Source organism: Amblyomma americanum, chromosome 3, assembly GCF_052857255.1.
Source record: "Amblyomma americanum isolate KBUSLIRL-KWMA chromosome 3, ASM5285725v1, whole genome shotgun sequence".
In the NCBI taxonomy this organism is placed as follows: domain Eukaryota; kingdom Metazoa; phylum Arthropoda; class Arachnida; order Ixodida; family Ixodidae; genus Amblyomma; species Amblyomma americanum.
Genome location: NC_135499.1, coordinates 115445028 through 115462298, shown reverse-complemented (window position 1 = coordinate 115462298; position 17271 = coordinate 115445028). Strand labels below are relative to the sequence as shown.

Sequence of the window (17271 nt, the reverse complement as noted above, 5' to 3'; positions counted from 1 at the left end):
CGCCGGTCGGCCGGCAAAGAACGCGCGCGGCACGGACGCCCTCCCACTCCTACCCGGCGCTCCGCTCGAAGAGAACCCGCGGCAAGGCGAGCGCGCGCAAACTCGAACTTTCTTATTTTTCTTTCGGTTTCGATTGCGGTCGCTCTTCCCTTTCTCCGTGCTCTCCCGCTGTTCTCGCCTCCTCCCCTGCCGGCGTCGCTTCTTTTCCGCGATCTTCACTTCCGCAGCAGCGGCGGCTCCCGTTCCGGCCTGTTTCCTGTTCGCCCTTTATTCCTCGCCTTCTCTCCACCTCTCTCTCGCTCCTCGGCTAGTTTTGTTTCTGATTACCGCACGCGCCCCTCTCTCCTCCTCCAACTACAAGAATATCGTCTCGGTGCTCCGCCGCGCAGCGATTGAAAGGCTGGCAGGCCGATCCGACCGCGCGCGGATCTGACGCGACGGCTCGCGTTTGCGGCCACCTCCAAACGCTGGAAGCAGACGCTGTTCCCAGGTTATGTCACGTCCGCCTGCCTTGTATTAACAACCCAATGAAATGATTGCGCGATGTCGAGCTACCTGGCGGTCAACTTCAGTACATTCAGACGGAGAGGACACTGCACGGTGCGTGTGCTCCCTGTGCGCAGTCATGTCCCACGCGCAGGAGCCAAAATGAGAGCTTAAAACTGCACAAAGCTTATTAATAACACAAGTCTCCAAAGGCAGTACCTACCCCTCTTTTACACATAAACTCCGCAGGTCTGCGACGCTTCCTGTTCTCAAGTACGCGTTTCTAATAGTTCGCCTTTAAATGATGCAAATAGGCCCACATAGAGTGCGCCGCCAGTGCAGATAGAGGCACCGAACGATGTCAAACACGGGCACCACCCGCCGCTGCAACGGTCAGTATTTTCTTGGGCCGGCCTCCATGGCGCTGGGCGCTGCACCGCCCAGTTACATCCCGGGCCAGCACCACAGCGGTTCCGCCGTGAACCGTGAGCTATTGGTGCTAGCCACCTACTCCCGTTGGCCTTTCAAAGCTAAGTAAATAAGCCAAAGCGCGCGAACTGACAATCCATACGCGACACTCGGCGCGCTGACTGCTGGTCCATCTGGGCGGAGAGAACCTACCCCCCCGCGGAACCGTGCGCGAGCGGCAGGAGACCCGCCTGCAACCCGGATCCCCGCAGTATTTTCCCGTCGAAAGCAGCCAACGGAGAAACAGGGGTGGAGAGGGGGTGATGCTCTCCTGCCGCGGCCCCGATAGCGAGGCCGTCGGAAGCGCGGCCGGCATGACCGATTGTGCGGGATCAATGCGCCCTCGCGACGACGTCCCCGACCGTCCCCAATGTAACCAGCCCGCCGGCGAGCGCAGGCCCCAAATCCCCGCGGACCCAGATCCCGGGCTACACAGCGAGCTGCACCAGCATGCTGCGCAGCTTCTTCGTTCTCTGTTCGTGTCCCGCCCTTGTCGCCCGCGTTTATTTATGCTTCGCCGCGCGCGCGTCGCATCGAACCGTCGCGACGACTGGTTCGGCAAGCCTCCCGCGGGGCATCACGGCGAACGTGGGCGGCGGCGCTTTTTTTTTTTTAGCTCGGTTTCGTTCGCCGTCCAATCAGGCATGGGGAGAAAGAAACGAGACAGTAGGGTCGAAGAGATGAAACGGCGCACGCGCGATTGATATTCGGCGGTTTTCTGGCTGTGCATTGAACACCCGAGAAATATCTCTGTCGCTCGATGAACCGCGGTTCGCGACCCGAAGCGGTAATCCACAGATTTCGATTTTGACACAAGAAGCAACCGAACGAACTTTGCGTGCGCGGCTGTCATGACACTTTCACTGCGTAAAACTACGGAAGGAGCGACTGCTCAACCGAGTCGTTAAAAAATTTCACGCTCAATCCTGTTAATGGTGGGACTGAGAAGTACGCAATGGGAAATAACTAAAAAATTGAAGCTCAAGGCTGACAGCACCAAAGAGTCGAACGGCGACTGCAGAAGCGGCGCGAGCTTAAGCTTGGCGCAGTCAGAGCGCCCCTAATGTGTGTTCCATCCGGGACCTTCCGGGTGTGCTGTCGTTGGAGAATTCCTCTATATATAGTCCCGTGGCCCACGTAGGAGCTCCAACAGTAGTTGCTGTCTCCTTCTGCCGGCCCCTATGCACACTGATCACAGAATCTGACGTTTAAAGCACGGTGGCCACGCTAGCACAGATTTATCCTCTGCAGACACCTCTACAGCGGGGGCCCGCTCGCAGCACGTAATTACCCTCGCCTAAGAAAGCCGCCTTCCTTTCTCCGAACGAAACACCCCCCCCCCCCCCCCCAACGAAAGTTCGGGCAAGTGGGACGAGGTGAGCGACCCCGGGGAGGAAGGTCAAAGAAAAAAAAAAGCAGTTGCCGCCTTTCCAGCAGAAAACCAAAAAGCGCACCCCAGAGCACCACGGGGCCGAGGGGCATTCTCGGTCCTTCTCCCCGCGGGGCCAGCAGTGCCGTATCCGAAGGCGCAGCGCCTAGTCGCCGCTTCAGCCCCGCTCCCGAGGGTCGGCACAACACGCAAACACGCCTCGCTAAACGCAGCTCGGCTCTGCCGCAGCCACCTGCCGCTCGAGAGGGAAGGAGGCAACAACTGGGCGGGAAAGAAAGATGAGAAAAAGAAAACGGTTGCGGCGCGAAGAAGAGAGGAGCCGCGCGGTGAATGCGCGGCCGCACGCAAGCTGGACACGGTCAGGCAGGCACGCACAACGGCCCCGACTGGTCTCTGCCGACTCCCGCCCTCCTGCGGCGGCGGCTGGGAATGCAGACACTGCACGCGCGACCCCCGCATGCGTGTGTTTGTGTCGCTCTCCGGACCTGCACCCCATGCGGCATGATAAAGGCAGCGCCGGGCGCGTGAGAAAACGCTAACGCGGAAGCTACAGAACGTCTCGCAGCCTTCCGAAGCGCGGCGGTTCAGGAACGTGGATATCGCGTTCTTTCCACGCGCCTACATTGCACAGGCGTGTGCAAAGGTCAGATAATCCCTGCCTCTCTAAGCAACAGTGTCGTCAATAATCCTTTCAAACAGGCAGTCTCCGAATTACGTCTCTGAGGCTTCCTCTTGTCAAAATCCTGCATGTAACGTACCACCCCCTAAAGTGATTCGGCTTTGAAATAGTGGCACGGGCCAATAGAAAGTCAAAAGTAAAGTGGTACGAGCAGAAGCCTGCACCTGCGAGGCATTTACAGGCTCAAACCAATCAAAAAACAACTGAAAAGGGCGGAAAGGCAAACAGCAGAAATTTAAGGAAAAGAAAACCAACTGGAATTCGGTTCGCATACGAGTGTAAAAAACAGCATCGCTCGCATCCTACCTTTACAGAGTATCCGTCTATTATGGTTGTCAGCTCGTAACATACGTGAGTTTGGCTAGCGCGGCATCGGCAAATGCTGGCACGCCACCACGCGCTTCGAATAACATCCGGTTCGCAAAGATGCAGCAGGCCCTCGAAAACCTCTTCTTCTGGTGCCAGTCTGAAGTTCACTCCGGGCGTAATTGCACACGGAGAACGCGGAAGCGCGAGAAACAACTAAAGAGAGAGGAAAACGCTAAATTGCCAAACGTCGCCCGGGACCCGCGCGTGCAAGCACACCACAGGCCAGTGGCGTCAAGCGTACGCCGCGAAAAAGAACAAAACGGATTGCGCCCGTATCCCGGTCGGACGGTCAGGCGGCAGCGCCTCACGGAACGTCGTCGCCAACGCAGCGGTGGCGAATCCGCTTCCGGGTGCCCCCGCCACGTCCTGTCCCTTTATCACACCCCGGGGCGGCCAGCGAGCCGAGTCTAATCAGACGCCGCGGCGCAGGCAGCTGCCGCGCTTTCGACCGCCACCGCCGGGTCCGTTCCGTCCGAGCGCGCGCGTGCGTCCCTAACGCAAGAGCAGAGAGAAAGGAAAGCCAAGAAGAAAAAAAAAACGCGCGGCGCAGTGACAAAGAGAGAGAGAGTGAAAGAAAGAGAGCGGTCGCGGTGCCTAACCACTTGTACGCGGCAGCGCAAAGCGCGCGCGCGGCGACGCGTCACAGCCGCCGCCAACTGCGCGGGCATATCCTCCCGTCCAAAACTCCCCTTTCCTCCTCCTGCACTACGTGCGCTGTCGCCGACGCGGAGTGATGCCGACAGAAGCGCAGCGAAAACGAAACAAAAGGAGAGCGGGCATAGGAGGAGAAGGGCGCGGAATAAACGGGCCGACGAGGGGGAGCGAAGCGAGCGAGTCAGGGGACATGTCCCGAACGACGACTGCGAAACAAAGGCGGCGCACGAGAGCGCCGTAAAAATCGGAGCGCGCCGCCGGAGCGCCGCTCTCCTTCCGCGGGAGATGGGAACGGAGCGCTCGCTGTGGCAGCGCAAAGCAGGCGGGCGGGAGAGGAGCTCGTTTTTGCTCGCGACGAGGCGAAAGAAAAACACGCAAACTACAAGGGAAGTAAATGAGCGAGGCCGCCGCCGGTGCGAGACGTGCGGACGACGGCGACGCGCGCGCCTCGGTGCCCCTCCCCTCCATCTCAGCGCGTTTCCTAGAAGACCGGCACAGCGGCTGTCTTCCGACGCTCAGGCGTCCCCGCTGCCTCGCGGGAAAAAAAAAGAGACCCGTTTCTTTCTGAGTGCAAACGAGAAGCGCATATACGAGCTCGTTTCGTGCGCTAGCGGCGAAGGGACCTGGCATACGAACTCCTCCGCGCGCGAGAGCCGCTGTCGCAGATGTATGGCGTTCGCAGTAGGTGCGCTTCTTTTAACAGCTTTCAAGGCTCTCGCACTATACAGAGGCGGAACAGCTATCTGCTCTCTACATTTGACTACCATGCGTACAAACTAGTGCGAAGATGTCAACCATTCGAGAAATGTTTTTCGCCCGTACGAAGGCCACCACACACGCTCACAAACTCAAACGAGGCGCCAGGTTCCTCGCGTGGTAAAACAGCCAGCATAACAAAAAAAGGATAAGCAGTCTAAAGGACGCTGGTCAGGCACGTGCAGAAAATGAACACGGGCCCATTAACGAAAGATGCTCCGTCCAGACGGAGCAGCTCAGATCCGCGTAGCTCCCCGGTCATTACAGCGCTTCTCGAGGCGGGATGCCCTGTCTCGCTCAGCTACCCGCGCTGAGGCGTGCACGCAGCGGCTTCCGCCGCGGCGGGCTCAGCGGTGACCGCTTTGAGGACCGCCATTCCGAGAAGAGAGGCCCGGCTGTGAGCACCCCTCCTCTTAGACGGCGGCGGTGGATCCACTCGGGCTTAGAAGAAGCCGCGCCGGCTGCCTTGGCCGCATCTGGGACGACGGGTCGATTGGGCCCACGGACATATCCGGTCGCCGAGCGGGCGAGGCACGACGCCGCGGACGGCGGCCGGTTTTATTCTTTCGCGACATCCGGGGCCCCGTGGGCTAAGCTAATTTCGGCGACGTCCGAAGAACGTGCGCGCGGTAGAGCGCTGCATCTTCCGACGCGCGGTGTGTAGCAGCAGAGGCGCATAATGGAGCGGCCGTGATTCGCAAACGGTTTATCGCGTTATTGCATCTCACGAGGGCCGAATTTTATTTTTATTTTTTTTCAGAATACTGCTCGGAGCTTGGCGTTGAAAGGCGTGAATGAAGCACATCTGAGAGCGGGCTAAGATGAAGTTTTTACCTCGCTAACAGATAAGTGCAGGAATCCACAGTAAAACGATGACTTTTTCTCTGCCGGTTGTTGGTCATTCTCCGCAGCTGAGGCAAGCGCGCGAGCAACGGATCGAGTTGACAACCTAAAAGCGTGCTTACCACTAGCGTATTATTCCGATAATACATGATAATACTGTAAGACATTCAAATTATGCTCATCCGCATACTTTACGCATAAGGAAATGGCGGTACAGGTCGGCAAGACAGAACGCTAGAGCGGAAATTCGTCGGAAATGAAGCGCTAATTGTCAGCTAGGAAATTACAGCTAAGCGGGCCAGACTTCCCAGGTCTCCTGGAGACGCCGCTACGCATGCCATAGCACCTCCCGGCAGCGACGAAGCTTACTCAAGCGCAAGACGAGGATAAAAAAAAAAAGACCCTCCCGCAGCAACTCCGCCGCGCTCCCCGGCGCGGCTAATGCGGCCGTTTAGCAAGCGACCTTGCGGCGTCGACCAGGGTCACACGCGTGCGCGCTCACGCTCGCGCCACGTCTGCGGCGGCGCACGTTCGCTTTCGAAACCGCCGCCGCCGACCGGCCCGATTAATTGCGGCCGAATCGAGCATGGCCCAGCCTCCGCACGGTCGGCCCGGGCCACGCCGTGCGGGGAACGCCGATGGCACAGAAATGAAGAAAAGATACGCCGCAACGGGAAGTAGAATAAGGCTGTGGCCAACTGACCTCGACTGTTCTCGGCTCCTTGACCCGTTCCTGTGGCGGCGCCGAGGACTTGGCGGGCGCCGCGACGTCCTTGCCTGGCGTCGTCGTCGGCGTCGTCGCTACTACAGACGACGACGACGCGGGGAGGTGTGTCGAGTGCCGCGGGCTCGCCTCCTTGACGGGCGAGGCGATGCCGAAAGAAGAGGCCTCCATGGCGGGAAGCGCCGTCGACGGGGGCAGCACGTGACTGCCACTGTTGCTGTGAAGCTGCTGCAGGTACTGCAGGTGCGCCTGGTGCGCGTGCGCAATGATGTCGGTGGTCGTCGTTCGTGGCACCGACGCAGCGGTTGAAGGCGCTGTCGTCGTCAGCGGCTTGTGGTCCCTGAAGAAGAAGTTCAGCGTCGGTTTCTCGTCGTGCGGCGTGGTAACCTTGCTGTGCTGGTGCTGCTTCGCGTGCAGGCCGCTCGTCGTCGTGACGGCCGTCGTGGACGCGGGCAGCGGCTTGGCCGCGAGCAGAGCCCCGGGGGCGGCGGACGGCTCGGCCGTCTTGGGACTCGTCGCCGGAGGCACGGCGGCGATCAGCGGCGGAGGGCTCAGCGGGCTCTTGGCGGCCGGTCGCTTGGTGTCGCTGCCGGAATGCGAGGTCTTGGCCTCGTCCGGCGGCTGCATCGCCTCCAGGCGAGGCATCTTGGCGCGTTCCGGCTCCGGCGGCGGCGGAGGGCGGCCGCCACTGGAAGAGCCCAGCCGGAGCGAGGCCGCGAGCCGCGACCGCTGCTCTTCGCCTATGACGACGACGTCGCTGACGTGGTGGTGCTGGTGGTGGTCGACGCTGCTGTTGGAGGAGGACGAAGAGCGCTTGCTCGAAGAAGACTTGCCGTGGTGGCTGCCCCGGCCGCTGTTGCGCGACGATTCCGAGGAGCGATCCGCAGAGCGGGAGGAGTCCTTCTTCTTCTGCGGACTGGGCGTCAGCAGGGGCGTGGTCGTGGGCGGCGGTATGATCGGGGGCAGGCCCCAGCCGGGGTAGAAGGGCAGGTGCGCGGCGGCGCTCAGGTAGTCCTCGCGCTTCACCGTCTCACCGAACGCGGAGCTGAGACCGCCGCCCAGGGAGGGCCTCGGTCCCAGCAGGTTAAGCGCCGCAGCCGCAGCGGCGGCTGTCGACGCAGACGACGTGGTGGACGAGGACGTCTCCGTCGAGTGGCGGTTCGAAGATGCGGACGACTTCTTGTGGTCCCTGGACGACGACGAAGAGGTGGACGTGGACGCCGAAGAGGAGGTGTTGGTGGTCTGCGCGGTGCCCGACGTGGTGAACTTGGCCGACGTCTGGCTCTCCTGGAGCCGCTGCATGTGCTCGGTCGCGTATCGCACGGGGTCCGCGATGTACGAGGAGGAGGCCTTGTCGGAGACGCCGTTGGCGCGCGGGTACGAGCCGGCCTTGGCGTCGTCGGCCAGCCGGCAGTGGTCCGGCTTGGGCAGCATGTCGGCGAACATGGAGGAATACGCGGCGGGCAGCGCGGTGGACGCCGTCGGAGGGTAGAGGGATCGCGCCAGGTCTCCCGGCGCCAGCGCGGGGGCGCCCGCACCGCGCATGCTCAGCGCCAGTGCCGTGGCGGGCTCCAGGAAGGCGGCGGCCGAGGGCGCGGCCCGCGCCGTGGCGGCTGCGGCTGAGTGGAAGGCCACCTGCTGGTCCAGGCAGCCCAGCCGAGCGGCGGCCATGGCGTGGTGCTGCGCCGCTGCGGCGCTCCCGAATGCCTGCGGAAGACGGGGGGGGGGGGGGGGGGGGGGGTAAGGTCTTACGCCCTCGACAGCGCGATGCACTTATGTTTAATTAGCAGCATTGCAGGGATATTAGTGGTGCAAGCACAGGGGCCCGAGAAAAGTGGCCAGCAGGCAGTGAAGTAGGCAACGTGGCCAAAGCCCCTCTACGACAGTGCCAAGATAGGGAGTGAAACGACATATCTGCGACGACGCTGCTTGGACGTTTAGAAGCTCGCGCTAAATACAACCTTCCCGAAATTTTCTCAACCCCTAACAGGCGCTTTCACGGTAGCAGTTCTTTCCGGCTGTTAGTTAGGCGGCGCAGATAGCACAGCGCGCAATGCTACACGATGCTGACAGAGCTAGTCGACCTGAGCACAGCAGCAACACCCACCTGCTGGAGGAAGGCGTCGGCGGCGACCCGCTGCTGGTAGTGCTGCAGCCTCAGGAACGCTGCCGGGTCGAGCAGGTGTCGGCCGTAGGCAGCAGCCAGCTTGCGGTGCTCGAGCAGCAGAAGCTCCTCGGCTGCCGCGGCCTCGGGCCCGTCGGGCCGCACGTGCTTGAGCGACAGGTCCAGCGGGATTTCGCCGCGCTCCCCCCGCACGCCCGCCGCCGCAGAGCCGGCGAGCGCGGCCGCCGCGGCCGCAGCCGTCACGCCGTCCAGCGGACCGCGGCCGTCGAACGACCGCACCGCCGGTGGGAAGAAGCTCGCGTAGTACATCGCCGACGACGTCCTGGGCACAGCACAACAAGTGGCACTGAGCGGGAGCGGAGGAGGCATTAGTGAGCTATTCTCTAGGAAAGCGGAAACTTTCTCGCAGCGTTGATTACGCTGTGAGATTAAGAAAAGAGCAATCCGTGGTGCAGTCTTTGCAACGCACAGCACGAATTAAAGACAAAAAAATACAATAGTAACAATAGTAACGACGACGTCCTCTGCACCAATTACTACAAGCCTCCTCCGATCACCAACCAGCAAACTGCTTTGCAAACAAGACTACAACTACAAAAGCAGAAAGACGCTTCATGCACACACAATCAGTAAGGATACCCGTCCACATAAACCTTTCGACAGTTCGCACTTCTCGGAGCCTGCGGATTGTTTTTCGTCCTCGCGGATTGCATCAAAGAGACCTCGCCTTCAGCCACGCTAATAAATCATCTGACGCAATTCTCAATTCTCACCGGCTGCATGCATCGACCACAAACACAAAGGAGCACGAAAACTACGAGCCCTAAAATCCGCGCCCACGCATTCTGCAAGCGCAGTCGGCACAACACGATGGTGCCACACACGTGCGCTTTCCAACAATTGGCAATGGATCACTACACAGCATAGTGTCCACAATGCGTCTTACGAGCAGTCGCGTTTGACGCCAACCTGCTGCTCGGCTGTACAACGTACCGCTCTTCCCAGCCTAAAAGATCCTCGCCATTGGGAAAGAGCACATTGTATGCCTCCACGCGCGCCAGTGTACGCTCGGCAAAAAAAAAAAAACGATACTAGAACGTTACTGGATTGCGAATAATCACTCCTCGACCGGCGGCTGCAACAACAAATGTAGACTCCTGCGGGCGCGACAAAAAAAAAAAAAAACGCGCGCACGACAAACATGCAGCGCTTTGCTGGTTTAAAATAAAGAAATGCAAAGCATATCCAGGTACACAGACTGACTGTTTCGTGCGCCTATAGCTCTGCCCCGGAGCGCCGAAGTCGCGGCGGATGCGGTGATGTCGAGCGCACAAAGGAACTTTGGAAATAGCCCAGAGGTGCATCGCTCTTCCTCAACCCCCCCTCGACGTAGCCCCTCGAGACGCGCTGTGCGGTAGCGACTCTCCCAGCCGCTAGCTTGCGCGGAGTGTTCACGGCCACTCCGACTACTCCCTTCAAACATGCCGCGGCATCATCACAAGGACGGGCACGACTGCCGGAAAGCGAGAACGAGCTGGGCTGCGTGCAGCATTTGCATACGCGATATCGCCCCGGCCGTTTCTCTTGCCTTTGCCGCCGCCGCTATCACTTTCAGGAGAGGAAGAAGCAAAATGGGGAGGGAAGAGGTGGGTCATGTAACGCGCGCGCGCCGCAATTTCGCCACACACTTTCTCCGTTGGCGTGGCAAAACGTGAACGAACTCCGCTTTGTGCCGAACGGCTGGGCGAAACGGAACTGCGACTGCTGCGCCTTCTGGGCGCACCGCGAGCCGAGCTTCGCGTGTGGGGAACCTGAAGATCAACAGAAGCAGCAGAAGTGGATATGAAATTCACGTAGTGCCTTCCATAGATGCTTAGACTGGGAGCGAGTATTGAGAATTCACTGCGCGCATTCGCGGTTTGCAATCGTGCGGTTCTAAAGGTTGTTATTCGCAGCCTGTTGCTGTTGTTTGTTTGTGTTTTCTACAGGAAACAAGCGAGAACCGCTGATCCAGGATCACATGCAGCTCCGCTTGTCGAGCTGGAAAAAAGAAAAAAAAACCTGCGAACAGACCCGCTGAGTAAAACACTTTCGGCAAACGGCTGGAAAATCATATGAAAAGCGCGTACAAACCAACCCATTATTAAGGGAAACACTAAACGCTCGCTCATTTTTTTTTTGTTCCTTTCACAGCGGCGACGAGTTTGAAAACAAAGGCCCTGGGGGATATTTGCCTCGATCAAAACAATTCAGGAAGCTGAGAAAAAAATGACAATTCACTCGTAGTTACGATGTACCCAATCGTCAGATGACAGCAATGAAGTTGTCGGCTTTCATGCTACAAGCGCATGACCATAAGGTGCGGACTTTTTTCTTTGTATGCTTTCTTCTGGAGACCATCTTAAACCCACGTCCCGCGTTCTGGGCTCCGCACCGACATTCTGCTCCGCGTCCATCAGGCTTGCACGGCATCGACCTCTGTCGGCAAAAGCAGAAACGTCACGGCCGCCCGCGGATTTCGCTTTTAGTGGACAGCGAAGATAAATTTACCCTCGTATAACTGGGCGAGCGTGTCATAAATAATTTCCGTAGAGGCGCGTACGTTTGCGCGGTTAGCGGAGAGTGAGGGGACAACTGCAAACCTCTCTCCCAGCAGCTACACAAACTGCGCGGGAAAAAAATCGTACGTCACGAGCGATCTGAGCGCTTGGAGCGTTGAACGACGACCGTGAGGACAACGGCCGAGACCAACGGGTGTCGGCGGCAGAGTGAGTGCTTGGATCCTGACTCCATTATATATGAGCGACGTCAGCCACTGAGTCCTGCTCTGATACCAACGGGCCTGAGGGGCGTTGGAACGCGTTTTTTTTTTTTCATCTTTCAATCTTTTACAGCTTGGCGAAGCCTTGACTTCCAAGTCACCACGGCAGGCCAAGACAAGATGAACGCACGCAGTAAAGTGACTTAACTATCAGGCCGTTGCGGTTCTACTACGAAAGTGCAACGTGCTCTGCGATAGGAACCGCACCGCCTAAGACTCGTGCATCTTTGGCTCGTTAACGCTGCATCCTCCAACCTCAGTGTTCCTGCTAGACTGGGTGAATAAAAGCGCACGCCAAACTGCTATCGGGCGTTCTCACTAGAGACGCCCGTCAGCCAAACGCGGTGTTTTTTTCCGCACACTCATTGTGGGCGTTACTCGGCGAGAGCCACTACACGGTCCGACGCCAGCGACAAGCGAAGCGACAAACAGCGCGCGAGGACAGTAATTCGAAACGGACCAGCAGCGCTCGCAACCAACTCCGCCGACCCAGCAGGCAGACGCCCGCGTAAATAGGATGGCGCAGATGGCGGTCGTCTAGCCTGCCAGACAGGGAGAAAGAGAGTGTGTCGACCCTAGCCCCTCGCCCGGGACGTCACAGTAGCGGCGCGAACAGAGGAAAAGGGAATACCACGAGGGGGGTCCGCCGCGCAGACTCGACGCTCGAATGAGCGCACCGAGTTGCGACACGCGCGATGCACTGCTGCACTGCACGGCCCTCTTCTCCGGAAGCCTGGGGGAGGGGGGGCTGCTCCTCCCGAGGGAAAGCAGCAGGCAGACGTCTCCCGCTGTGTCGAAAGCGCCGAAACGCCTCGAACGACGAGAGTGCTATACCCGGTCATCCACGTGAACCCGACGCCGTGCTCGGCGCTTCGAGGCGCGCCACGCCTTGTTACAGTTTCCAACGCTGGCGTATACGTCGTCGCGTCTGCGTCGCCGACACCCACATCGACACTACGCGGGAGCCTCTCATTTCCTCAGAGCTACCCCTGCGACTGGTTGCGCAAACGCGAAGCTGCCAACGTCGGCGGCGTGTTTCGCGCAATGCGGCACGTAGCGGTGCACGAACGACCGCGATAGCGCGACCACTCGTCCACGGTAGGCGCATCACCGGTTGCAATATGCACCAGCGCTTGCTCGGGTGCATACGCGTATTTCGACGCGGTCGACGAGCGATCGGAGACGTCATCACGGAGCGCGGCGGAAATCATTTACCACCGCGGTCGCGTTCGGCAAGCGTGTGAGGAGCAGGCGGGGGAAGAGAGGCGCGGCAGCTCTCGTTTAGCCTTACGCAAGTCCGCCAGGACGGGCTGTAGTGTTTCGCCTTTCTTTTTCATATTTTACTTGTTTTGCCGCCCTTCATGAGTTTGAGAGAAAAAATATTGCGAGAACCCATTAGATCGTGACTGCAGAAGTGATCTGCGCTCTGATTTTAAGAACGTAATGCAGCAATCACGGCGGGTATAAAAAAAAACAGAATAATCCGCTCGATTTAATTCAATATTGATATTCCGCGCGACTAAAATATTGAGGCAATAGAGGGCGTCCGTGTTGCTTTAGCGACAAAGGAAAGGCGGTGAGAGTACAGATTAAATCTGAATGAAATTCGCTGATCATTCCGGCTCAGGTTCTCTCCACTGTAGGAGCATAATGACCATGCCACACGAAAACCAAAACAAACTATAGAAAAGCAACAACCCGCTGAAGAAAGCCTTAACCGCGCTTGCTGCCAGCTTTTTTCTTTTATTTCCAGTATCATTTCTCAGGAATTATAATTTCATTCGGTGCTCACTAAGACTTGCATTCTGAAAAATGTTGGCCCTTATTACGCTAATCTTTGTTTGTTTAATAGCCGATGAACACAACACGAATCGCCTCGACAGGCCGAACGGAGTCCACCGACCACGACACACGGGGACAGACAACGGGTTAGGAACAAAGCGAAGATTACAGAAAGAAAAATGCATACGTCCATTAAAAAAGAAAAAGAAAAGAGAAACACAAGCTCCGCGAAGAAATCACCGATACTGACAAGAGTGCAGACCGGAAGGGAGTGACGTCCCGCAAGCGTCTCGACGTGAACGGCAGGGGGAGCGCGCGGGTTACGCGCAACGCTTCCGAGACCCGACGACAGCAGATCCCGAATGCGCCGCGCTACTTCCATGCAGCATTGGAAAAGGCTGCGAGAGTAAAGCAGAAAAAAAGAAGGCCAAAATCAGCGCCCTACAACTCGGCAGCGCTCACAACGGCGGCTTCTCCGAACTCCGTTGGACTCGCATGCTTCGCCTCGTTACACCGCTTAGGTCGACGCGAGACGGGCGCAGTTCGACGATACGAATATTCGCGAGGATGCGCGCGAAGAAACGATGCGTCGCAATTCACACGCGGTTAGCCGCGAACGCCATTATCACACTCTCCCATTCTCGCCGCATGCAAATTGCGCTGCGACGACCAGCGCGAGCTTGTACTTACTACTACGGCAACGCCAGCGCTGCGCCCAACTAGTAAAGCAAAAACGAAAGAAACGACACCGGGCAGCAGCGGCAGAGCGCGCCGTCGTTTAGAGCCGTAATTGCGGCGCGAGGCATAAACGGGGCCACGACTGCGCGGGCCGCAAGCGCCGCCGCTGCATGTGAGAGCGCGCTGATTGGTTTTAGAGCCGGCCGGCGGCACGCGGTAGCGAGCGGCCCTTTCCCAGGGAGAAACGGGCTCGTCGTCCCCGGCCGACAATTTAGCCGTCATGGAGGGGGTGGCGGACGTTGCGGCGTGGGGGGAGCGTTAGAAGAAAGCCAGAGGACACGCGGCGGCAGCAGCAGCAAACGCAATTAACGGGCATGTTGGAGCGTTAAGCGCGAGCCCCTGCGAGGGCGGACGAAGGAGCGAGGCTAGCGGGTAGGCGGTTAATAATGCCTGCTATAGACCGGCGCTTTTTCTTTTCTTTCTGCCTCCCTCCTTTTTGTTTTCGTTCGCTCTCACAAGCCCTAAGAATATGCTCCGCGGCGGTGTTACAGAGGCTGGGCCGCAGCTTTCTCCGATGGCAGGCTAGCACGGATGCAGTTGCGGAGAAAGCAGCTTGCCTCCGCGCGCACGCCCAGAGTATAGGTCGTCATAATTGCGAAGAGCTGTAGGAGCACACCTCTCTATAACGCCGTACAACATCGGCGGAACTCGGCCGCTCTCAATCCTGGCATCGAAACCTGAAAGCGAGAGCACCATCGCCCCTCGGCTCATCTGAAGGAGATCCCTGGGCACTGAGAAAAATTTCCGCTACCTCGTCAGAGAACTCCTCTGAAGTACAAGTAAGAACAGCAGCCTTCCTGGATCACAGAAGACCCCCCCCCCCCTTTTTTGTAAGCCTAAATTTCTGGCATCCATTGCAACGGGCTATCGCTTGCTTGCGGTGTCAAGTTTGAACGCGTCATAGACGCCGCGGTCATCACGCCGCAAACATTTCCCCAAATTACTCGAGACCAGCGCCGCCTACATCCGCATTGTCTGAATAAAACTGGCTAAACTAAGCTACGGTTTAGTTACGTATGACGAGAGCCGTGATGTGCTCCCACTTCCTTCCTCTGATACATGTCACGGAGGCGAGCATCCAGTACCACCTAGATAACGCGCATCTCGGTTCGCGCTACCATACCTCTCTTTTGAGGGCAGGCTGGCACCAGACACAGCCAGCAGCCAGCGGATGGTAATGATGGCGAAAGAAAGAGGAGACGGGTGTAGGAAGAAGAACGCCGTCGCACGTCAGCCGACGCCACTGCGCGATCAGCGCTAAAAGAAGCGCTCGGTCCTGGAACGCCGATAAAGCCGCACAGCGCCATTGTGCAAGCGCGGGTGATCTCCGGGGCTCACGCGGTGTTTGTCAGCGCGCTTGGAACAACAACGCCGATAGCAACGAAGACAAAGAAAAACAAACTCCGACAGCAGCTCAGGAATCGCGAATCACAGTTGGCACGCACCCAAATCGAGCTACGACTAAAGACGGCACGGCGATTGCCCCCCCAAGAATTAGCGTTGGGAACGCCTCATGCCATCAGTAACGCCCGCATACATTTCATGGTTAGCTTGCGGGTAGAAGCGCTCTTCTGCAGCCATGTAATGCACATTTCTTTCTACGCTTTTTTCAGCCCACAAGCTGTCCCTTACCAACACTGCGCACCGATTCGCGCATCACCCCAAACTCGGGGTGTGGGCACCTTGCGGCGGCGTCAGCCCCTACCACGGCACTTGTTTCCACGCGCGAACCAAGTAACAGCAGCAGCAGAAGCAAAAAATGCTGGCGAGAGTGAGCAGGGCGTTTCCCGAGCTTCATCGCGGGCGCGCGCGCGAGCTTTCGATTAGGCGCGCGCAAACACGGTACACGCAGGGCGCCGCGAAAGCCAATCGACCGTGCGTGCCGCGCCGCGGACAGCGCGGGCGAACACTCCGGCGCCTCGCTAGAGCGCAGCCCCCCCCCCCCCCCCCCCCTGCTTCTTTCAAAGCCCCCTCCGCCCTTTGCGAGCGGGGCTTCGTTTGCGCCCGCGCGCGGCCGTCTCACTCGCAGCGCAGGGCACAGCTGTTTTTCCGCCGGCACAATCGTCATGCTGGGCGCGCGACGCCGCCGCTGGCATAGTAATCTTCGGATCAATAGGCGGACGTGAGGGTGCGCTCGCCTGAAAGCAGCGTCGTTGCAAGGGGGTCGCGCGCTCCCCGTTGCATGCACGCACGAACGCTGACCAAGAACGAAAAACGGTAAGAAAAAAAAAAACAAAACAGACGAGACTTCGCGGCGCGTGCTAGGGGCCTCGACAAAAGGCTCGAGGAAGGGAGAGTGCGCTACGGGAAAAGTTGTGCGCAGGGTTTCACGGCACTGCTTGAAATGGAAACAAGGCGAAATATCGCAGACTTTCGCCAGTGTCTGCCACCACCCTCTGCTTAGGTGTGCATTTAAGAAAAAAAAGAAGTGGGAAGGGGAGCAATCGCCCTCCGTCTCATGGTTTCGGATGTACTGAACTAAAGTTTCGGAGGCAGTGAACTAATGTTTCGGATGTAGTGAAAAAATGTTTTGGAGGTAGTGAACTAATGTTTCGGAGGTAGATAACTGCAGTTTCGGAGGTAGCGAACTTTTTCAGATGTGCAGAACTAATGTTTCAGAGGTAGTGGAGTGTTTAGGATGTATTGAACTAAAGTTCCGGAGGTAGTGAACTAATGTTTCGGAAGTAATGAACTAAAGTTTCGGGGATCGGAAAGTGAGTTTCACACGATGTTATTCGTCGGCACGCTCCTTTTACTTAAACCTACACTACACGTGTATTATGCGGCACTGCCATCACGTGCCACGACTGACGCACAACAGAAAACATTACACGAGGAGAGCTGAACTGGCATCCCATCACTGAAAGCATCTAGCAGGCTGGCCGGAGGCTTATAATTTCAGGTAAAATTTCTCAAGTTCCACCTCTCTTCACTTAGCTTCCTTGGTAGCAAACGGATTAGCGACTGCTTTTTCCCGTTAGCGATTGCGAAATTCCGCAAGTTGAATTTCCCACATGTCACATTTAACCAAACTAAGACAGAGGACAATAGAAGAGGGATGGTGAAGGCTCAAGGACTGGCGCCATGGACGTAGATAGTACAAAAAAAAGAATCACAGAAAACAAAAACGCGCGCTGTCCCGTATCGATACCTCAAAGCGAGCGGCTCGCCACCTCCTCAGGTTAAAGTGAGCACTGTGGAAAAGCCTGCTTGTGGAACTTCCCATAACGACGCTCACTGCGGCGTAGAAAACAGCGCTGTTCAACCCCAGGGCCAATACAGCGCATACTGCTGCGATCAGCACATTTCCAACCGCTCGCGCTGTCATAAAAAATCCCGGCTCTTTCTCGGGGTGACGTGCGCGTACACCGGCCGCGAAGCTATTAGCGAAGCCAGAGCGTCCGGACTGCGCAATCTTCGCGGAACGGGGTACGAC

General features: G+C 58.0%; 1 protein-coding gene across 1 annotated transcript in view; it reads right to left on the bottom strand.

The window, feature by feature from the left end:
* LOC144124827 (uncharacterized) overlaps positions 1-17271 on the bottom strand; it is a 64135-nt gene that overhangs the window by 31405 nt on the left and 15459 nt on the right. Inside the window, exons 2-3 of the mRNA XM_077657727.1 lie at positions 8477-8816; positions 6349-8076 (exon numbers count right to left, since the gene is read on the bottom strand). Coding sequence (XP_077513853.1) covers positions 6349-8076; positions 8477-8803 — 2055 coding nt within the window. The 5' untranslated portion in view covers positions 8804-8816. The remainder of the gene's footprint in view (positions 1-6348; positions 8077-8476; positions 8817-17271) is intronic.